General features: G+C 45.0%; 2 protein-coding genes across 10 annotated transcripts; both read right to left on the bottom strand.

The window, feature by feature from the left end:
• Positions 1-46: 46 nt before the first annotated feature.
• On the bottom strand, positions 47-8650 carry LOC309372241 (uncharacterized protein). The gene is made up of 5 exons (XM_081915623.1): positions 8466-8650; positions 7585-7655; positions 5560-5613; positions 2331-2384; positions 47-1595 (listed from the first exon to the last, which is right to left on the bottom strand). The coding sequence occupies exons 1-5, from the start codon at positions 8539-8541 to the stop codon at positions 1170-1172; spliced, it is 681 nt and encodes a 226-aa protein (XP_081771749.1). The 5' UTR covers positions 8542-8650; the 3' UTR covers positions 47-1169.
• Positions 8651-10166: 1516 nt separating this feature from the next.
• On the bottom strand, positions 10167-22280 carry LOC309372004 (uncharacterized protein). 9 transcript variants are annotated; one of them, XM_081915203.1, is made up of 7 exons: positions 22159-22280; positions 20757-20822; positions 19772-19825; positions 17920-17983; positions 15341-15454; positions 12086-12619; positions 10167-10320 (listed from the first exon to the last, which is right to left on the bottom strand). In XM_081915203.1, the coding sequence occupies exons 2-6, from the start codon at positions 20808-20810 to the stop codon at positions 12087-12089; spliced, it is 819 nt and encodes a 272-aa protein (XP_081771329.1). In that variant the 5' UTR covers positions 20811-20822; positions 22159-22280; the 3' UTR covers positions 10167-10320; position 12086. The 9 variants fall into 9 exon arrangements, with proteins under 9 accessions (XP_081771329.1, XP_081771327.1, XP_081771330.1 ...); XM_081915201.1 differs by having other exon boundaries at positions 12086-12626; positions 17924-17983; XM_081915204.1 differs by having other exon boundaries at positions 19772-19822.
• Positions 22281-22485: the final 205 nt, after the last annotated feature.

Genomic DNA, 22485 nt, shown 5'->3' with positions numbered 1-22485 from the left:
TCACTTGTCAAGATCATGAGACTAAACCAACAAGAGAGAGAAAGCTAAGTTCAAAACGTAAGTGTACTGCAATCCTATCTTGAAATAGTCTCTATAGCAGGAGAGAGTCCACATTGATGTGCTAGTTTGAGTTATATAGTCCATCTGTAGAATGTGGTCTGCCATTTGGCAACCTGATCGCTTGGAATAAATTTATTCCTTCAATTCAGCTTTTACAGTAAGTTTTTCAAAACAGGTCTAGAACAAGCTTGCCTTCCAACTCTTGTTGGATTCCCATCAACCCCTGTAAGCATGACCAATGGCTGGGAATTGTTGTAGTCATAAACAACTGGAGGGCAACAGATTGGGGGGCACTTTTCTAGAGCTATTTATTTCATTATCTAAAATCTGTGAGCCACCTTCAGGGAGGCTCGCAATAATAAAATTGCACTAAAATAATTTAAAACGCTATGGCCTATTGCACACAGCAAGTTAGCAAGGTGAAGAAAGCTCAGTTAAGTGGGAAAAGGGAGCATCAGCTGCTTCTGGCACAAGGGCTGGTGAATACTGCTATATCAGTGGGGTGCAAGAAATGCATGGTGTTATTGAGATTTCCGCACTAAAGGGATAACAATTGTTCTTGGTAAATTCTCTGTGATTTGGTATCTTCCAAACTGCCTTTATTACCAGGCAACTGACACTAGCAAAGCCAGGAGTAGCAAGGCAGTCAGTTGGGGATTAGGACATAGATGGTTAGTTTGATGTAACAAGGCTGTCTAGTCCAGCATTTGGTCTTCAAATAATGACCAGCGTAGTGTGGCCTGCTTTCAGGCAGGGCAGAATCATGCCATGTTTGCCCTTGACATCCCAATAACCCGCAGTTCATAACACTATTCTTGGGAAGACTATTCAGCATGGAGAAACAGTATAAAAATGTTCTCACAAACACTGCTTCCTCAGTGATAGGCAGAAATCATCTTCTAGCATGAACTTCCTTTTTAGTGCTACGTGTTCCTAACTTTCCAAAACTTTTGCGATTACCTTTTTTGTGTAATGTGGCCTTGCAAGAACAATGAAGTGCTTAAATGTTAAAAAGACTTGCACACTTGTGGGCTCCACCTAATTTATTTTTACAACAGGCATTATTTTCACCCACAGACATGGGTAGATTGCAGTTAGGCTACACAAACTCAAGTCATCCGCAATTTTTTCCTTGGCGTTTCTCCAGCACTGTCTAGGACAGCTCTCCCTTGCTTCCTCTTGACCTTAAGAATTTCACGCAGATTATCACAATCGGCCAACATCGGGTGTAGCACAAAATCACAAGGTGGTTTTTTAGAGAGAACAGCATGCTTTGAATGACCTGGCCCAGGAAACCAGGAAGGTTCTGTGATCATCTGCAATACTTCAGCTGCTTCATTCAGTTGAGGTTCATCCTCACAAGTTACAATTAGAGGGCTTTCCATGGGTGCGAAGGCAGAGAGGGGTTCTGGGCCTTCTGAAAGAACACTGTCTTCTGTGCTCAGATGCTTCAGAAAGATCACCCTACTCAACTCAAGGGAGCCCAAACTACTGTTGGAGTTGCCTTCATCATCACCATCATAAGGATCCATGAACTAAAGCAACAGACACAGCAAAAGACTTCACTTAACAAGAGAGAAAGTTCCTTCTCAGCAGCCAACTTTCGGGAAAGAGTCCCTGAAACTAGACAGGATTTGCACATAACACTTAAGCTGTGGTTTGTTTAGCCCAGGCTAAGGTGGTTTGTTTCAACATCTGAAACCAGCTCAGAATGCTAACGATGGTTTCTTAAAACAACCCAATATGTGGCACCAATATCCAACTGAAAAGTTCTGCCCATGCAAGGACTTTTGTGCTCAGTCTTGTTTAACCATTATTTGTTTGGCCACCCTACCCAGATGCTACAGAGTCACGGGGCAAGGGCAGCTGGAAACCCAGCTTTGGAAAACTAAGCTGTGGCTCATTTGCTAGCCTGTGAGATAACTTGTGTTTTTTTAAACAAACTGGTTAAAACATTCACACTTAGTGGCTTAGCATTGCGTGTAAATAATTTTAAAAACTGTTGCATTAATCTGATGCATTAATCAGACAACGAACTACTACTAAATAGTCAACCTAGGATAACTTTTGAAAAATTCCACCCTGATCTAAGCCTAATAGTGGAAGCAAGAAAGTATCGCACTTTAATAATACAATATAATACAGGCACCTGTTGAATGCATTTTTGTTTGAAAACACATTCTGCAGAGGTATTCATAAAAGCGGAGTGGTGCCAAAGCTGGCAAAGCAAAATTCCATTGGAGGGCAGAGAATAGATATTAAAAACTTACTTGAAGTTTCGTTCTCTCCCGGGATCCTGCCAAAAGCGCACTCTTGGGCAGCACCTGTTTTGGATAAGACACTTTCTGATGTGTATATAGCACGTGGTTAAAGCCTGACTGCTCAAAGCTTAGCACATTCAAACTATGCAGGTTCACTGTGTGCATGTGCTCCCAACTGTCCCTGTATACCAGGAACAGTTTGGAGTTTTAGCTAGCTGCCCCTAGCAAAGTAATTGCCCCTGTTTTACAATTTGGGAGTTGTTTTCAAAATGTTTCTGTAAGATGCAAGAGTTGCCATTCTTCAGCACTTGTCTGCACTTCCCCTTGCCATCTAGAATGGGGGTAAATCTAGGCATGGGGCGCAAGTGCGCCTTATCTCTAGTGCAGATGCAAGGGTGTTAAGGTACCATTAAGGTAACATTAAGGTACACATTCGCTACTTTCGCATTCTTTAGCTAGCGATTTTGACCTCTTAAGGTACTCTGAATACCTCCTTTTTTCAACAAGCCTTTCAAAGTGCAGATTTGTATCCCTGTCTGTGCTCAGCTATACAACTGCAAATATGTTTTAAGTGCATTATCCAAAGTGACACTAGAGCTAACTGCAAATTCAATATATATATTAAAACTTTTTAAAAAGCATTTTCACAGCATTTTTTAATATGTGTCTAGATTCCACCTGTATCTGCATCAGATACAAAGTTGATGCTGCAAATCATTATGATATGTTTCATAGCCAACAATTCAATAAAATACTCTACTACAATGGCATTGCTAGCTGAAAGAACCAAATCCCTTATTGCATTCAAATTCAGTGCAGGGCAGGCTATGACCAACAAGCAGCCCAATGCAACAAGCAGACGCCATAAAAGACCCTTCCACAAACTGTAGCAGCCTGAGCTGGATTCTTGTCTCCAATTCTGTATTCCATGGGTAGGCAAACTAAGGCCCAGGGGCCAGATTCGGCCCAGTTGCCTTCTCAGTCCGGCCCACGGACAGTCCGGGAATCAGTGTGTTTTTACATGAGTAGAATGTGTGCTTTTATTTAAAATGCATCTCTGGGTTATTTGTGGGGCATAAGAATTCATTAATTTCCCCCAAAAAATATAGTCAGGCCCACCACAAGGTCTGAGGGACAGTGGACCGGCCCCCTGCTGAAAAAGTTTGCTGACCCCTGGACTGTGCTCTGCTTTCAAGGGAGACCTTTGCTGCTTAGTACTGTATTTGCTTGGGCAGGGGTACCTTTACCTTTACCTTACTGTATTTGCTTTTCCGCTATACTGTACATGTATTGGCCAGCGGCAACCTTGAAGATAAGTGCTAGCCAATCTAAGTACACAACCAAATGCACCGAGCAGCAACCCGGAGATACAAAACGCTTGGCTAAAAGCTTCACTTTCTGGAGCCCAAAGGCAAAATGTAATTTAATAGCCTCGTGAAAATCCATTATACTGCCCTTTTAAGATAACCACTTATCAATTGCTTTCCATAAGGTGTTTAGGGAGATAGTTAGGAGCAATCTGTACCAGGGAATAAGCAGGCACTGGAGCAGGCAAAGTGCTCAATCTGCTTCCATGTTATCACTGGGGGGAGGATGAATTCCTAATTCAGCTCAACCAGCGGAGCAAAGACTCAGCAGGAGAGTTCTGTGACCTGGAGCTTATTTCTCAATTGTTTGCTAGTACAAGGTGCAAATAAATGCATCAGAATTCATCCGCGTGACCAAGAGGAGCCTCATACAACGTTGAGATGAAAGAAGTTGTTTCAGGTTGCTAAGCATTTATAAGTCACTTTGGGTCACTTTTTTTTTAGAAAAGCAACTAATGAATAATGATACTAATAATGTAGTATCAGTGCCAAGTCTCTAGCACTGCAAAGCTGGACGTTCAGAGGGCTGGGCGTGATGATGCCACAAGATGGTACCTCATGATGCCTTAAGAGAGAGAAAACAGGTGCAAAGAGCAAGGGATGTGGACCAGTTGAATGGGGGTGAAACCAGACAACATTCTGCAGGTGGAAATAACAGGGTTCTTTGGGGTTTTGGCTGCAGGGTGGGGAGAATGCTACAAATGTTCATTTTGGGGGGCGGGGGAGAATGTTCTCTCTTTTAGGGTATTTTTTTTTAAGTCACATTTTAAAATACTACTACAAAACTCCTAGACCCAAAATTGAAAGGAAGGAGGTGGTCTTATAGATGAACATGAGATTTAAACTTGCTGCCCTGAGCATTTGACTGCAGAAAATCTGAGTCTCGGGAGCCAAAGCCTAGGACTCAACAACCCGAAGTGTGTATGTCTATGTCAGGGGTCAGCAAGGTTTACCTTGCCTGGGCTGGTTCACTCCAGCGGAGATCCCTCCATGGGCTGGATCGTGAGCACCCATGCCAGCAATTTTCGGCATCTGCATCTGCGCAGACGCAATTTTCAGCACTGCGGAAGCGAAGCGCTGCACCGGTTTAGCTCAGTGCGCAGACACTCGCCAAGAGGGTGGCTCAGTTTGGGGGCGGCTTGTGGGCCGGTTAAGCGACCCCCGTGGCCTGCTTGTGGCCCATGGGCCTTAGGTTGCCAACCCCTTTGCATGCCTGCATGTGCACCATCTACCTTCTTTGAAGCGCTAGTCCTATTGAGAGTAGACCCATTGAAGTGAATGGACATGGTTAACTTACACCCATTAATTTCAATGCATTCACTCCAAGTTGGGCTTTGTTGAATGCCCACAACCCTACAGGGTGCTATTCTCCTAACAACATGCTACATCTTTAAGTGTTAAAAGTGTTGAGCAACTTCTATTAAATATATATATATCATAGGGTGTACCCTATTACACACACACACACAAAATTTACTAGAACCACTTCATCACCACACAAGGCTTTCAAAGGGAAAGCCTTACTTGGGAGTAAATTGAATTCAATAGGACTTAAATCTGACTAGAAATGGTTGAGATTGTGTTGCAATTAAACTTATACAGTGGTACCTCAGGTTAAGTACTTACCGTAATTCGTTCTGGAGGCCCGTTCTTAACCTGAAACCGTTCTTAACCTGAAGCACCACTTTAGCTAATGGCGCCTCCCGCTGCTGCCACACCACCGCTGCGCGATTTCTGTTCTCATCCTGAAGCAAAGTTCTTAACCCGAGGTAATATTTCTGGGTTAGCTGAGTCTGTAATCTGAAGCGTCTGTAACCCGAGGTACCACTGTATAGCTTTTGGATGGATAAAACTTTGTATCTATATATTACCTCAATGTCGGTATCTGATTCAGATTCACTGCTGTACTCAACAGTACACACTTGCTGTGAAAGAGAACAGCTGGTGAATACAAGGGGATTTCATTTAATATTCTTAAAACACTTCAGTCCTGCTGCCCGCAACCTTAGCTTCCAAAAAACTTCCCACTGCCAAGCACACCAAACATCCTTCCTCAATTTTCCCATTCAACACCTGAAAACTATTCACTTTGCCCAGATTTAAACAAACAGGCAGAGTAGTTTGCCATTTGGAGCAACTGTTGTTCCACAGTTCCTACCCATGCATGATGCAATACCGAAATACTGGTGGACAACAAAAGAGGTTTAAAGATGCTCTCAAAGGCAAATCTTTAAAAAAATGTAGTATAAGCTCTGATAACTGGGGCGAAACTGGCCTGCAAGTGTTCCAGTTGGAGAACAGCCTTTACCAAAGGTGTCATGGGCTTTGAAGACACTCAAACTCAGGATGAAAGGGAGAAACGTGCTAAGAGGAAGGCAAGCTTGGCAAACCCTCACCATGATCAACTCCCACCTGGAAACCTATGTTCCCACTGTGGAAGGACATGTGGATCCCGAATTGGCCTCCAGTGTCACTTACGGACTCACTGTTAAGACCGTGTTCATGGAAGACAATCTTACTCGGCTACGAATGGTCGCCAAAGAAGGTGATGCAATTATTCTTCAGGAAAATTTAGGAAACACAAGGAAGCTGCCTTATACCATCGGCCCATCTAACTCAGTTCTGCCCACACAGATTGGCAGTGGCTCTCCCAGGTTTCAGATGAGTTGCAGACCTACTATGATGGCTACCAGCAGCTGGGAATCGCAGGTGGGCCAAGGGCAGTTATGCTCCTGTCAGCTCGTAGACTTCCCACAGGCAAGTCACTCCTTCCCGCCATTTTCATGGGTGGAAAGAACCATGTGTATGTTTAAAGGGTGGCACAAATGAATTTTAGCGCAACATGGCGGTATTTCAAGCAAAAAGCCTGCATTCCATATTGCAACAGGCGATGAGGTGTAAAAGGAATGTAATAAATTGGGACTATGACTAGGAAAACTAACGCAATAATCCTCAAGTCTGAACACAGCCTATAGGTAACTACACCCTTTTGTTTACATCTAGGCCCTGCCTGCTGCTGCTTTGTGAAGAAGTGTACGCAATCCATATCCTACACCTATCTTGTCATTTTTTAACAAATGAAATACCGTGTTTTGATGTGTTTTCCTCCAAACCACCTTCAATCCAAATGGAGAAAGAGTTTGCATTTTAAACCAGTAACGTGTGCACAGCCTAGGATTTGAGAGACAAGGGTTCAAATCCCAGCTTGGCCATAAAACTCACTGGGTGACCCCCCTGGGCCAGGCCACTGTCTCTCAGCCCAACCCACCTCAGGGGGACAAAATGGGAAGTGGGAGGTCAGAACCATATACAGTGGTACCTCCGGTTAAGTACTTAATTCGTTCCAGAGGTCCGTTCTTAACCTGAAACTGTTCTTAACCTGAAGCACCACTTTAGCTAATGGGGCCTCCTGCTGCCGCCACGCCGCCGGAGCCCAATTTCTGTTCTCATCCTGAAGCAAAGTTCTTAGCCTGAAGCACTATTTCTGGGTTAGCGCAGTGTGTAACCTGAAGCGTATGTAACCTGAAGCATATGTAACCCAAGGTACCACTGTATGTCGCTTGGAGCTCAGGTGTAAAACTGGTGTAGAAATAAATAAATGGAACATGCACAGGCTCAAGCAAATTTTTAAACTTTGTCAAAGATTAAGAGGGAAGCACAACTTCACCTGGTGAAGAGGATTTCATGTTACCTCAAGCAGCTCCAGGGGTCTTGCCTCGTCACCTGCAGCCGTTCCCACCTCACATTTCACAGGTGGCTCAAATTAAGCTGCTTCATCGCAGTCACAAGGCTCAGCAGGGTTTACCAGTGCAATCAAAGCCATCCCTAGGCCAGGTGAGGCCACTCCTTGCTAAGTTTTGTGTTTTCAAATCAGCATTTTAAAGTGAAAATCTTACCATGTACTTCTGAGCTAATCGCTCTATATCATCAGGTTTCCCCCCTGGATTCAGAAGATCACATGAATCTACTACAGAAGAAGGGGAAAGTGTTTGGTTAGGGGGAGAAATCAGCTCTTAAACCAGTGAGCGGCTGTGTTTGGCCTCCCTTCTCTTTCTCAATCTCCTGACACGAATTTAAGCAAATGTGGTATGGAACATTGCCTGAAAGGTTTGTATTAGAAACATTTTCAGCTGTTTCTATAAGTGGATCTGTTTTTACGTGTTTCTTGTTTTATGGTCCTGATATATTTGTTTTAGAACTCTATAGTTTATTGTTGTAACTGACCCTGGGACCTTAATGGTAAAGGGCCAACAAGTTTTTAAAAATAAAACAGATTTAAGGATCACTGCTCTTTGACACAGAGGCTGAACTGAACACACAGAAGGTAAAATTCACACAAACTATTTTTATTTTTATTTTTTTTACTGTGGAGCAGCACACAGAGCAAAATTTGAGCTCTGTCTTATTTGTTGTACCAATATGCCGTGTGAAGCTGGCTTTCCAAAATGCATCCTTTCCCATTTGGTTCTATACAAACTGGCAATGCTATCAAAAGACTCCACTCCAAAAAAGTTACCATGAGCTATTTTTTTAAATGATTCTTTCTCCATCTGTTTAGCGCTGCTGAGAAGAAGGGGAAAAATAGTTACTGGCCTATGCCCATCAAATTCCATATGAGATACTCCAAATGCAAAGGATTACAGCTTTATAACCCAAATAGCTACACATTACTTGCAACAAGCTGTTGGCCTTATGGGGACTAATGTTCAGCTCAAGTGAATTAGGACAGCTGCAAAATCAGAACAGGTGTTGATACCAGTTCCCTCCATCCCCGTACCTGCAATAAAATTCCCACTTTGGTATATTTTTCTCCTCTTCCTCCTCTTCCGCTTCTTTTCTTCCACAGATGTCATCCTGTCTCCAGCAACCTTCTGTGGTCTGACCAGTCACCACCCATAATTATAACCTTAACTACTTGCACCTGACCTCAAACTTTCTATAGGTAGGGATGGTATTGCATTGTGGTAGCTGAACTGCATGGTGGGATTTGTAGTTAAAGGCCAAAAAAGAAAAAGAAAAAGATCAGGGAGGGAAAGGGGGGAGGTGGGCTTGGAGAAGGGTGGGGTTTAGCTTTTATTCCAGTTCTGAGTTGGAAAAAATAATATTAAAAAATTAAGCATTTTTCTCTGCCATTTTGGATTTCTTAAAACAATTTGGTGATGTAGGTGGGACGGCTTGTGTCAGGAGCAAGCCAGCAGTAAATCACACTGTGCAAGTGGAGTTAACTCTTTATCAGCAAAAACACAATTTGTCAGGCCTAATGTGTGTGGCAACTCCTCCTCAGTAGGTCTTGCCCCCATGATGCAGTTGTTGAGACTGAAGGTCCCCAGCTCTCCAGGGTTTCTTCCAAGCAATTGGAGACTGTGTGTGTGTGTGCATCACCAATCTCTCCTCCACCCTTTTCATGCCTCTTCTGGTTCTGGGAAACAAGCAGGGAGGGGAGCTTTTTGCAACCCACTGCTCTTCACGAGCCTAACTTATCTTTGCCTCTTGACTTATCTTGCCTTTCCCCACCCCCTCCTGCTTCAACTACTGCCTCTGATTCTAGACCTCTCTCTGCCATAGACTCTTCCCAGCTCACCAAGCCCTGTTGCTCTTCAGCATCCCTCTTATGAGAGGAGGAATCACTTGTTTCTTGCCCTTGGTGCCGCAAAAAAGGCTTCCAAGTCCTCCTCACCAAATAAGCAAGAGCCCTTGAAAGACATTGAAGGCAGGTTGACCATGGTGCCACATCACCATTCCAGTTGCCAAATTTTGCACATGGACACTTTTTAGCTTTGATTGTTTTGTCAGCTCAAAACACACCTATGGCACCACTGGAGGGGAACAGAGAACGGAGGGGAATGAAAGAACTGAGGAAGGCTTCAAACGACAACAAAGAACTTGCAGAAGGAAGAAAAACAGGCAAGGAGAATCAGATAAAAACCACTGAGAATAATCTGTGGAAATCAGGGAAGGAGAAAGTTGATAAGCTGATCTTCCTAGGTGTGGAAGAAAGAGAAACTGGAGGAAGAGGCTTGGGGTGCTGCCTGTCACTGCAGTTTGGACCACGTGACCCTCTCCTAGGCTGTGTGGGGGCTGTTGACCCATTGTCTTCTGGATGCCTGCATGCCAACCTGGGGACAAAATGCCTCATTTGAATCCCTGTATCATGACAAAGTAACATTAACATTGGAGGACATAGATCTGTTAACTCATCCACACTTTCATTGGTGCTTTCTAGTCACAGGGTCTAGAGAAGCTTTTCTTTTGTCCTGCATTTTCACCAGGAAAACCCACTGTTTACTGCTGAATTGGAACAAATGTCAATTCACACAAAACCCGATCAGCATTTGTTCCGATTCAGTAGTGAACGGTGGGTGTTCTGGGGGGGAAACAAAGGTCTCTCAGACCCTTGACTAGAACTCACGGAACAAAAGAAATTGTGGACGAGTCTTTAGTTTAAGAGGGAACAAACAAAAAAACAACAACCCTTGAGTGACAGCTTTCTTCTTTCCCAATGTATGTTTTATTTCACTGGTACCATTTTAAGACATGATTATTTGAGAAACTGCGAAAATCCATTTATACCCAGCAGAGAGAGAGAGAGCAGAAAAGTACCCAAGGTAGCCAGGTGATTCATTTCAGCATCACTGCAGAATTGGAAGGAAACATTAGTGAGACATTCCCAGCCACGCAATCTCCACAAAACTAAAGCATTAAACTATGTGGGACTTGGGTGCTTCCTCATAGTAAGATTGCAGGTGAACAGAGCTAGAACAGGGCAACAGAAACAATGAATGCAGGAAGCTGCTTTTACCCAAGACGGGCTATTGGTCTGTCTGGCTCAATAGGTCTACACCATGGGTAGGCAAACTAAGGCCCGGGGGCCAGATCCGGCCTAATTGCCTTCTAAATCCGGCCCAAGGATGGTCCGGGAATCAGCATGTTTTTACATGAGTAGAATGTGTGCTTTTATTTCAAATGCATCTCTGGGTTATTTGTGGGGCATAGGAATTCATTCATATTTTTTTCCAAAATATAGTCCGGCCCCCCACAAGGTCTGAGGGACAGTGGACTGGACCCCTGCTAAAAAAGTTTGCTGACCCCTGGTCTACACCTATCGGCATCAGCTCTCTAGGATTTCAGGTGCGATCCTTTCCCCCAGCCCTACATTGATATGCTGAGGACGGAACCTAGGACCTTTTGCATAAATTACCATGTCTAAGTTGCCAGGGAGTGTCCCAGGGTATGGTCTGAAGGCCTGCCATTTTGATGAAGCCAAGCATGTTTGGGTCACTGTGTGGATGGATGACCACACTGGGAACCTGGTACATCTTGCCTTGGGTTCCATGATGGGAAGAGGGTGAGTATTGCATGCGTGTGAAAGTAAATAGATAAATAAAATAGAGCACCTTCCGTATGAGCAGCGTTTTTCTTCTGAGGGGATGCAGGGGGAAGCATACCCCTAAACATTTTGTGAATCTTTGTACTTTTGTCCATTTACTGTATTTATTTCCCCTGATTTGAACTATAAAATGGCGATTTTATTGAGTCAAAATGACAGTACCCCTAAACATTATTATTTTTTGGGGGGGGGGAAGCACTGCGTATGAGGATAATCTAAATCAGCTAGGGGCTTAGAAAATGGAGGACAGAGGAACATGTTAAACATAGTGTGAAGGAGAGCATTTTCTACCTCTCAGTACCAGAACCTTGGTCACCCAACGAAACTAATCAGTGGTAGATGTCATATGTCAGATTCTTTGTGCGCTTATGCCCTTGACTTCAGTTGGAAAGCATTTAGACCTAATCAAAAACACTTCCCCTTTTCCGCCCTGCAGTACTCCATCTGTCTGTCTCTTTCCATTTTTTTGCTTGCCACCCAAGCCAGAGACTTCCTGGTCTGAATGGACTGGCAGAGGCAGAAACCCATTGGGTTCCACCACAAGGAGCTCCCATGTCTTCTCCTAGGTCTCTCTGCAAGGCAATGGTGGCTGGACCCCGTTCAGACTGGTAGGGCAGGAGGAAGCCAACAGTAGTAGGAGCCAGAGTCAACGATAGGCAGACCCAATGGCAGCCATCGCCAACAAACTCTAGTTTTGTGCCCATCCTGCTACCTGCTGAGTTCTACATGGGCAACATGTTACTAAGGAGGAAGAAGCCAACACCTTAGGGCCACCCTTCTGGATGTGGTTGCAAGAATGCAGGCCAGCGGGCTGAGAGCAGACGGAGGTTGATAGGACAGTGGCACTCGCCCTGATGCACCAGCCTCCAGTGAGAGAAGGTATGCAAGGAGGACAACAGAGAAGAGGTAGTGCCCAGACAGAGAATTTCCTTCTTCCACTGCCCTGCCCACAGTTCTATCACGGTTCCTATTTGTTACCCATCGTAGCGAACAAGAGCCCATTCTGCTACCTCAAGTCTGGGTGGTGCGCAGTTTCTTTTGCCGTAGTGTTTCCCCAACCCGCTCTAGAATCGGGATGTCCTTGGACTTCCTGACAACTGTTTCGTCAAGCATAACAATGTCGCCATCCAGAGGTTGCGGCAAAGGAGCCACAGGTGAAGTTGGCGAGAGTCCCACAGCTTCCGAAGGCTCCACATCCATGAGCAAGGCCAGGTCGGGCACCAGCCCCTCAACTTCCGCCACCGAGTCTTTCGGAAGCTCAGAGCCCCTTGGAATTATTCCGGGCAGGTTGGTCGCTGTCCCTGTAGAGAGACTTCCATTTGCCCTTTGGGCATCGCTGCTGGGTTCCATATCAATGTCATCGTGCCTTCTTGTCGATGGATAAATCCACCTTGCAGGCATTGGGAAGGGTTCTGATGCTTCCGCTCCTGATCCAATCAAGTGCATGATAGGAGCGTGCGCTGCTTGGGGCCTTCTGTCGCTAGGAAGGTTCACATTGAAGTCAGGGTGAATTGAGAGCTCTTCCCAGAATCTGCCACCGGAATCTGGAGGCTAGCACAATGACAAAACACTGTACCATCATACAAATACAAGACGTGCTCATTTACCTAAGTGGAATGAGAGATACAGAGAGAGAATGTGTACACACATTGTGTGTCTGCATAGGTAAAGGTAAAGGGACCCTTGACCATTAGGGTCCAGTTGTGATCGACTCTGGGGTTGCGGTGCTCATCTCACTTTATTGGCCGAGGGAGCCAGCGTACAGCTTCTGGGTCATGTGGCCAGCATGACTAAGCCGCTTCTGGTGAACCAGAGCAGCACACAGAAACGCTGTTTACCATCCCGCCGGAGCGGTACCTATTTATCTACTTGCACTTTGAGGTGCTTTCGAACTGCTAGGTTGGCAGGAGCAGGGACCGAGCAACGGGAGCTCACCCCGTCACGGGGATTCCAACTGCCGACCTTCTGATCGGCAGGTCCTAGGCTCTGTGGTTTAAACCACAGCGCCACCCGCGTCCATAGAGGATATCTAAAGCATTCGGGTATGCAAGTTTTCATAGGTTTTACAATGTGCAGCTAGTGATGGATGGAACAGCTCAGTGCTAAAGCACAGGCTTTGCATGAAGAATGTACGCCCCTCTGACATAATGCTGGACAGTTTCTCACCTGCTTAACTGTTGCTAAGGACTCTAATCAATGATATATTCTATTATAAGGTCCTTGGGGCAGAAACCTCTTTTTCTGTATAAAGCACCAAGCTGCAGGTGGCCTAGGACCGCTTGCATGCAAAGCCTGCGCTGCAACCAGCAAGTTGCAACTCTTTCCCACTTTTAAGGGGATTAGATAAGGCCCCTACCTCCAGGATCAGACCGCCAACAATGCCTCTGAATACTAGTTACTGGAGACAGCAGCAGGAGACGGCTACTTCCCTTACGTGCTGCTTGGGATGCTGGACTAGGCAGGTCTTTAGACGGAGTGATAGGGCTGCTTTTATGTTCTTTTGGGGAAAGGCGTTTTCACGGAATCGTAGAGTTGGAAGGGACCGCAAGGGTCATCCAGTCCTGCCCCCAGCAATGCAGGAATCTTTTGTTCCATGTGTAGCTCGAACCCACAACCATGAGATTATGAGTTCTCATGCTCTACCAGCTGCGCTACCTGTAAGGGGGAAAGTGGGGAAACACTCTTCTCTAATGCATTTTAAAAATACATTATTGTTACGATGAATGTGAAGACAGGCTACTCTGCCAGTGGGGTTCTCAGAGTCTCCTTCCCTGAAGTTGAAGGTGCATCTCCTGCAGTTTAAGTCTCCCAAGCTTAAATGGCTAGCTCAGCTCTTCATACACGAGCCAACAGTGTATGGCGCAGCAGCTAAAAAAGCCAATGCAATTCTGGACTGCATCAATAGGAGTATAGCATCTAGATCAAGGGAAGTAATAGTGCCACTGTATTCTGCTCTGTCAGACCTCACCTGGAGTACTGTGTCCAGTTCTGGGCACCACAGTTCAAGAAGGACACTGACAAACTGGAACGTGTCCAGAGGAGGGCAACCAAAATGGTCAAAGGCCTGGAAACGATGCCTTATGAGGAACGACTAAGGGAGCTGGGCATGTTTAGCCTGGAGAAGAGGAGGTTAAGGGGGTGATATGATAGCCATATTCAAATATATAAAAGGATGTCACATAGAGGAGGGGAAAAGGTTGTTTTCTGCTGCTCCAGAGAAACGGACACGGAGCAATGGATCCAAACTACAAGAAAGAAGATTCCAAAGAACTTCCTGACAGTAAGAGCTGTTCGACAGTGGAATCTGCTGCCAAGGAGTGTGGTGGAGTCTCCTTCTTTGGAGGTCTTTAAGCAGAGGCTTGACAACCATATGTCAGGAGTGCTCTGATGGTGTTTCCTGCTTGGCAGGGGGTTGGACTCGATGGCCCTTGTGGTCTCTTCCAACTCTATGATTCTATGATTCTACAAGATTTGCAGCTGCACCACCGAGACCCGAACAACTTCTTAAGGAAGCTGCTTGCCTGCCCTAATTCACCCTGCAGCCCTGGTGAGAGATGAAACTGGGGAGTGTCTCTTTTCAAAGTCACAGAGCTTCATTCAATTCAGGGAACATCTAGGGATAAGCCCAGGATGTGTTTCTGTGCTAAGAACTGAGCCCTCCACCTCATTCCTTCATTCATATGCTTCTAACTTCACTTTCAACCAAACGCCTCCAAGGCAGCCAACAAGACATACAAATTATGCCATACAAAAATGTGCATATCTGTATATCCCTATAAATATTAATTACAAGCAACATGAATCCTCGCACAGTGAATTTCACAACTGATCAGAGATGTGAACTTGCATTCTCTGCAGCCACTACCATCACCCTTTGCTAGGTCTGTATTCTATGACCATCAGGCAATAATGGGTGTGTTTTGTGGAAGATATAGATAGAGCAACACAGCTGCCTGCAATTAAGGACTTTTCGTGGAGTGGGGGCATGCAATAGCTATGGACGCAGGGAGAGGACTATCAGGTGGTCAGGTGACAAAGAGGACACAGGGCTCCTTCACTTTTAATAGCTGTATAGAAGGAAGGATTTTCCACTTCTTCTACCACCCAACTATTAAAGGAGAAACAGCCCTTGTTCCACCTGACCAACTTTGGTCACAGTATGCCCCCCCATTTCAAATTTTGCTATTGCGCCACTGTGCATTCCTACATTTTCCCAGGCCTTGTACCCCCCTCTTCCCTCAAACAAGAGAGCACCCTCAGGGCACCTTGTGATGAAAAGCTGCACTTCTCTTCCTCAGCTTCATGGAACCTGTCGTGCAAATCACACTGAACGCTCCCTTGGTGCAATTTCTTCTCTTCCTCTGTACATCTGCCATGGACTGGAGGGGAAACACTTGTTTATTGCATGGTTGCGGCTGCGCAAAGAGAGGAAGTTACCTTTATCTCCTGGCCTCCTCTCCTTGTTTACATGTCCCTCTAAATCTCTCATGGGTTTTTCACAGCGCAGGGCACGCAGGGGCAGAGGAGGGGGGGGATCCTGTTGTACGAGTGCAAATGTTACTGGTTTTTGTTTAATGTATATCTTGCATGGGTGGTGCTGTGAGTTAAAGCACAGAGCCTAGGACTTGCAGATGACAAGGTTGGCGATTCGAATCCCCATGACGGGGTGAGCTCCCGGTGCTTGGTCCCTGCTCCTGCCAACCTAGCAGTTCGAATGCACCTCAAAGTGCAAGTAGATAAATAGGTACCGCTCCGGCAGGAAGGTACACGGCGTTTCCGTGCGCTGCTTTGGTTCGCCAAGAAGCGGCTTAGTCATGCTGGCCACATGACCCGGAAGCTGTACGCCAGCTCCCTTGGCCAATAAAGCGAGATGAGCTTTATTGCGACTGGACCTAATGGTCAGGGGTCCCTTTACCTTTATATCTTGCATATACGAGCAAAAAGCATGTGGACAAGGGTGGACTTTGGTAATATGGCACCCTGCGTGCAAGGACAAAATTTGGTGCTGCTCCCCCACCCCCATGCCTTCATGAGGAAGACTTCAAATAGCTCACATGGCTAACTGCCGCATGAAACCAAACATGCAGAGAGCTTCTTTTCCGTTCTTTATTAGCAGTAAATAGAAATACATGGAGACCATGGGATGTGAGCTATTGCTCAGAGTGCCCACTTCTCCCCCCTGGCAGCTACTTCCTACCTCTCACACCCCTCCTGCTGTCTGCGGTGGCCACGAAGGGAATCCCCCTGTCTTTGTTTGGCTTTCTGTTCAGATAGATAGATATATAAAGGTAAAGGGACCCCTGACCGTTAGGTCCAGTCGTGGCCGACTCTGGGGTTGCAGTGTTCATCTCGCTTTATTGGCCGAGGGAGTCGGCGTACAGCTTCCGGGTCATGTGGCCAGCATGACTAAGCTGCTTCTGGCGAACCAGAGCAGCGCACGGAAATGGTGTTTACCTTCCCGCCGGAGCGGTACCTATTTATCTACTTGCACTTTGACGTGCTTACGAACTGCTAGGTTGGCAGGAGCAGGGACCAAGCAACGGGAGCTCACCCCGTCACGGGGATTCGAACCGCTGACCTTCTGATAGGCAAGCCCAAGGCTCTGTGGTTTAGACCACAGCGCCACCTGCTGAGAAACAACAACTGGGAAACACTTGCCTGCGAGCACTACAATTGGAGAACAGCCTTGACCAAAGGTGCCGTGGGCTTTGAAGACACTTGAACTCAGGATGCAAGGGAGAAACATGCTAAGAGGAAGGCACGCTTGGCAAATCCACACTGTAATCAACTCCTGCCCGGAAACCAACGTCCCCACTGTGGAAGGACGTGTGGATCCAGAATAGGCCTCCATCAGTCACTTATGGACTCACTGTTAAAACTGTGTGTATGGAAGACAGTGGCTCCCAGTACGTTTCTAAGCACCAACAAGTGTTGGTGTTGGTGCTGACCTTTAAAGCCCTAAACAGCCTTGGACCAGTATACCTGAAGGAGCATCTGCACCCCCATCATCCAGCCCGGACACTGAGGTCCAGCTCCGAGGGCCTTCTGGCGGTTCCCTCATTGCGAGAAGTGAGGTTACAAGGAACTAGGCAGAGGGCCTTCTCGGTAGTGGCGCCCACACTATGGAACACCCTCCCTTCAGATATGAAGGAAATAAGCAGCTATTCTATCCTTAAAAGACATCTGAAGGCAGTCCTGTTCAGGGAAGTTTTTAATATTTAATGCTGTACTGTTTTTAACACTTGATTGGGAGCCGCCCAGAGTGGCTGAGGAAACTCAGCCAGATGGGTGGGGTATAAATAAATTGTTGTTGTTGTTGTTGTTGTTGTTGTTGTTGTTGTTGTTGTTGTTATCATTATTTTATTTTCACAGTAATTCTTTTTTTAAAAAAATAAATGAACTGTGCCCCCTCAATTTGGCACCCTGAACTGCACACACCTCCCTAAATCCAGCACTGATTGTGAATAGCACATTTTCTGAAGTATTGACTTAAACCATTAGGATACAAAACTTGATCAAATTCTGAGCCTTTCCAGACCAGGGAAGTGCTGGTTATTTTTCCGACTGCAGAACATTTTGCTGAATACCGCCCAATATTTGTGAGCCGTGATCTTTCCAAATTGTTCATTATTCCAAAAGGGAAGTATCAGTGAATCTCACACATGGTGGAAATTCCCTTTTGTAGGCAACTGTCTAAACTACAGGAGCCCTGTCCTCTGTTTCACCTGTGGTCAACGTGCCCCTAAGGTCAGAAAACGGTAGTGTTGACATACACAAATGAAGATAGTTGCTACAGAGTTTTATATAACAAAGCTGCAAAAAAAAGAAGAAAAAAAGTACAAACCTACTTGATGAGCCAGATCGCCTGTTTTTTCTAGGAGTCCATCTGTGGGCATATAGATGATATCCTGTTTCGGAAATAATTACATCGTAAATAGAAGAACTTCTTAGAATAGAAATGCAGCTGCCTCTGATTCTCCCACAGCTAAAGCTCTCTGAAATGCGGCAATAACGAATGTGAATTGCTTGAAATAGCTTTTGTAAAAACTTAGTTGTAGTACCGTACTGGCCTGAATATAAGCCTCATTTCCCCCCCCCCCAAATTCTGACCATGAGAAGTTAAAGTGCGGCTTAAACTCGCGACCTTACAAAAATTGGCTTTTATGATATCGCTGCTGAAATAGACATACGGTAAGACAGAACAGGTGTGAGTGCCTGCGAAATTTTAAGGGAGCGGCTTATATTCGGCTAAATGTATTTTTTTCTTCCCCCACCTCCTTGAATTTGAAAGGTGTGGCTTATATTCGGGTGCGGCTTACATTCGGGCCAATACGGTACTTGCCTGACTGAAGAAATTTAACATGTGAAGTTGGAAAGTGCAAAGACAACACAAGGGTGACAGAAGAGGGATTTTCAGCAGGTGTCACTTGTATGGACAGGTAAACCGGCTGATATCCCCTCTGTTAAAGGTGCAGGAGTTCTGTTCTCCCCCCCTCCCTCCCGCATATGGCCAGTCTGTTAACATGCAGTCCTAAACAGGTTTGCTCTCTAATAAAAGTGGTTAGGATTGCAGCCTGGAGATGCAATCCTGTGCTCCGCTTACCTGAAAGCAAGCCCCATTGAACTCAACAAGTTATATATCTGAGTTGAGATGTATAGGATTGTGCTGCAAGTTATTAAACTGTATGCATTTTTGTTTATTAATGAATAAATCTGCACGAATTTGCATATTAATACAATGCTTCTGAAGACAGAAAGCACACTTTGTGTTCAGAAGATGCCCCCATTTGAGGCACTGGTACCAACTTCAAAAAAAGTCTCCTGTGTGTAAGAGAATAGTCAATGCATATTCTAAGATGGTGCCTGCCACCTAGTTTTTTTATAATAAAATGTTACAAAGGTTATTGTACCTTTTCTAGCATTCAAAATAATATTTTTAAATTATTTAAATTTTTGCTGCTGAATTAATCAAGGACACCTTTTCATTCAGTTAAAAGATTTGGTGTTACTTAATGTAGTAGATTGGTGGGACGTGGGTGACGCTGTGGGTTAAACCACAGAGCCTAGGACTTGCCAGTCAGAAGGTTGGCGGTTCGAATCCCCGCAACGGGGTGAGCTCCCGTTGCTCGGTCCCTGCTCCTGCCAACCTAGCAGTTCTAAAGCACGTCAAAATGCAAGTAGATAAATAGGTACCGCTCTGGCGAGAAGGTAAACGGCGTTTCCGTGCGCTGCTCTGGTTCGCCAGAAGCGGCTTAGTCATGCTGGCCACATGACCTGGAAGCTATACGCCGACTCCCTCGGCCAATAAAGCGAGATGAGTGCCGCAACCCCAAAGTCGGTCACAACTGGACCTAATGGTCAGGGGTCCCTACTGTTTAGTTGAGAAGCCTGTTGGTGACAATAAATCTCTTAATAAAAACAGTGCATCACTTAGAATATTAAAATTACTATCCTAATGATCAGTTATACAATTATCTAATTATCTGGCATGGCAGATGAGCCATGCCAAACTGAGCTCCAAACTTCATTCCCCTGAGTATGAATATTATTGGAAAGCAAGCGCTACATTTATGGAAATATTCCTCTCTTGAAGACATTGCTTTTGTACTGCCAAAAATGACCCCTTTATTCCTCTTTGCATCATTAGCAGTATACAGAGAAGAGGCACAATTGCCTGGAAATGTAGCAGTCATTACCTTAAGGTTGGTGTCAGACGCTGGTCTTGTCCCAGACTCCACTGTGCATTTCTGCTTTTGGGGGAAAAGAACGTAGAGGCAATATTGTAAATGGCCACAAATGGGCAACAAACAAAATCGAAGACATTCAAAATACATAGGATGATTAAAAAAAAAATTAGTTAGATAGAATGGACAAGTGAAAAGAGTGCTGGCTCTTTTGTTTCGGAGAAGACTGGAGTTTGAAACTAGCCTTTTTGTATACCAATAGCTTAGTAACTTTTACCATCTTGTAACCAGGCAACACTTCACTGCCTGTGCAACTTTTTCTGACTGCTGTATGGAAAAACACATGAATCTGACCTTTGGAGAGTTTTGTAAGTAAACTATTTTATGACTTACCAAACGTGATCTATTTGTGTGCTTGCTAGGAAAGTGAGATATATTGGGGTTCACTGGGAAAGGCACATTTAAGAAGTTTTACAGCCTATATTTCCATGCTTTGCTGTCTTTTTGGTGCTGTTAAATTTTTGCTGGGGTTCTCTTACCCAAAAGCATTTGGCCAAAACTTAGGCCTCGGCTTCCAGGATTCCAATGAATTGTTATGAGGATAAAATAGTGCATCCATGTATGCTGCCCTACGCTCTTTGGAGAAAGGCTGGGATGAACATTTTATAAATAAATATTTTCCACTTTATTTTCACTACTTTTTAAAGACTAGGCAGCTCTATTAATCTGAACATATTTGAGTAGGATGTGGATGATAGGAGGGGAAAAGGAAGGAGGATTTATTTTATAAATATTAGAAAACAACATAGTCTTCTGTGATCTGGAACATATAGACCAGTGTTTCCCAAACTTGAATCTCCAGCTGTTTTTGGACTACGATTCCCATCATCCCTGACCACTGGATGGGAGTTGTGGTCCAAAAACATCTGGAGACCCAAGTTTGGGAAACATTGATATAGACAGAAGAAAACCCCATAAAGTTAAATAAGGAATTTACCATGAATCTATGCCTTAGTCCCTCCATGTTGTCTGGAAATTTGGCAACATCCATCAGAGCAGAAGTCTAAAACAAAGGTTTAATAGAGAGCTTTGCTGAAAAGGACCACTTTTACCATGTTCCTAAATATAAACAATTTCATTGAGTATATTCATCTTTGTAACTGGCAAACTACTTCATGGCTTAATCTCTTGGTACCCACTTCTGCTCTTTTTGCCTCCTGAGGAGGAAGCCAAACTCATGAAACGTGTTGTTGTTTTTTAATGCTGATGACCTCAACGCATTGTGACACAATGCACAGCTCCAAAATAAATTGCCTCTCCTCATATAATCATGTTTTCTTAGAGCAAAACCAAATATACCGTACTTTTCCGTGTATAACACTAGGTTTTCTTAGTTTAAAATTATGTGAAAAACTGTGGGTCATCATATACAGTGGTACCTCAGCTTACATACGCTTCAGGTTACAGACTCCGCTAACCCAGAAATAGTGTTTCAGGTTAAGAACTTTGCTTCAGGATGAGAATAGAAATCGTGCTCCAGTGGCACGGCGGCAGCAGGAGGCCCCATTAGCTAAAGTGGTGCTTCAGGTTAAGAACAGTTTCAGGTTAAGAAGGAACCTCCGGAACGAATTAAGTACTTAACCTGAGATACCACTGTACACAGAGAGTGAATGGTGGGAATTTCTTAAATTGGAGTCCCTAAAAATAGGGGGCATATTATATATGGGGACGTATTATACCTGGAAAAATACAGTAGTTTGTTAAGGGTGCTGACCTCACAGACCTATAATTCCCAGCAGCCTTAATAAAATACAGTCAAATCTCGTTCTACGTCCGCCTCCGCTTGCATCCGCTCCAGTGAATGTCCACGGCAAACCCGGAAGTACTGGAACGGGTTACTTCTGGGTTCGCCACTCATGCATGCGCAGAAGCGCTAAATCGTGCTGCGTGTGTGCAGACGCAGCACTTCAATGTGTGTCGTTTTTGGGTTGCGGCGGGGCCTCCGGAACAGATCCCTGGATCCCCGCCGTAACCCGAGGTTCCAATGTACTGTTCCCAGGATTCCTCATTACATAACCTTGACACAACTACTGTTGTGCCCCAACCCAAGAATGTCCCTATTTTCTAAGGAGTGTTGGAGGGTAGTTATCCTTTCCTAGGAGAAACAGGAGCGCTTCCAAAAGCTGGGGGGGGGGGCAGTATATAGTTTATGTGGCTGACCACACACTTTGCAGAAGACTCAGGCAGTAATGAGAAGGGCATTCACCTGCAGGCTGTCAGGGCGAACAGTGCTAACCTTCCTCTGCTAACAGTACTGTGGTTCTGACATCTACTGATTTTAGTGTCAACATTAGGATCTGCATCTCCAAACCAGGAAACAATTACATCTAGAAACCTACCTTTGGGTCATTTTTAATTCTGTTAGCCACCAAGTGCTAGCATTTTGCTTTTGCGAAGAAGGCACCTCTCACACCGAGGCAATCTGTTCCATGCCACGCTCACCACTATGGTAACAGAACTGTGGCACTATGACATCACCATTGGCATGGAAAGCTTATCTACATAAGCGTATCCCAGAAAACCACTCAGCCACCCGCCTGTATTGTTTTCACCCTCTTCTCCTGGGCTGAGCGTGCATTGGATATAGTTGCAGAAGCGTGTCTCTCTGGGTGTCTCTCTCACTCAGTGACTGGAAGGGAGAGACACACTGCTATGCCAGCAGAACG

Source organism: Podarcis melisellensis (assembly GCF_964234715.1).
Source record: "Podarcis melisellensis genome assembly, chromosome: 1".
NCBI classification, from domain to species: Eukaryota; Metazoa; Chordata; class Lepidosauria; order Squamata; family Lacertidae; genus Podarcis; species Podarcis melisellensis.
Note: the sequence above shows the minus strand (reverse complement) of the source record. Positions and strands in the feature narration are given on the sequence as shown.

Bases quoted from the DNA above. Each gene is read 5' to 3' on its own strand.
- LOC309372004 (XM_081915201.1), bottom strand. From the start codon at position 20,810: ATGGATGTTGCCAAATTTCCAGACAACATGGAGGGACTAAGGCATAGA. The intron at 19,826-20,756 runs GTAAATTCCTTA...TTCCCCCAAAAG, and splicing joins GACTAAGGCATAGATTCATG to CAGAAATGCACAGTGGAGTC. The intron at 12,627-15,340 runs GTGCCCTGAGGG...TCATTGTGCTAG, and splicing joins GTGCAGCTTTTCATCACAAG to CCTCCAGATTCCGGTGGCAG.
- LOC309372241 (XM_081915623.1), bottom strand. From the start codon at position 8,541: ATGACATCTGTGGAAGAAAAGAAGCGGAAGAGGAGGAAGAGGAGAAAA. The intron at 7,656-8,465 runs GTACGGGGATGG...CTTCTTCTGTAG, and splicing joins AAGTGGGAATTTTATTGCAG to TAGATTCATGTGATCTTCTG. The intron at 5,614-7,584 runs GTAAGATTTTCA...TCTCTTTCACAG, and splicing joins GATTAGCTCAGAAGTACATG to CAAGTGTGTACTGTTGAGTA.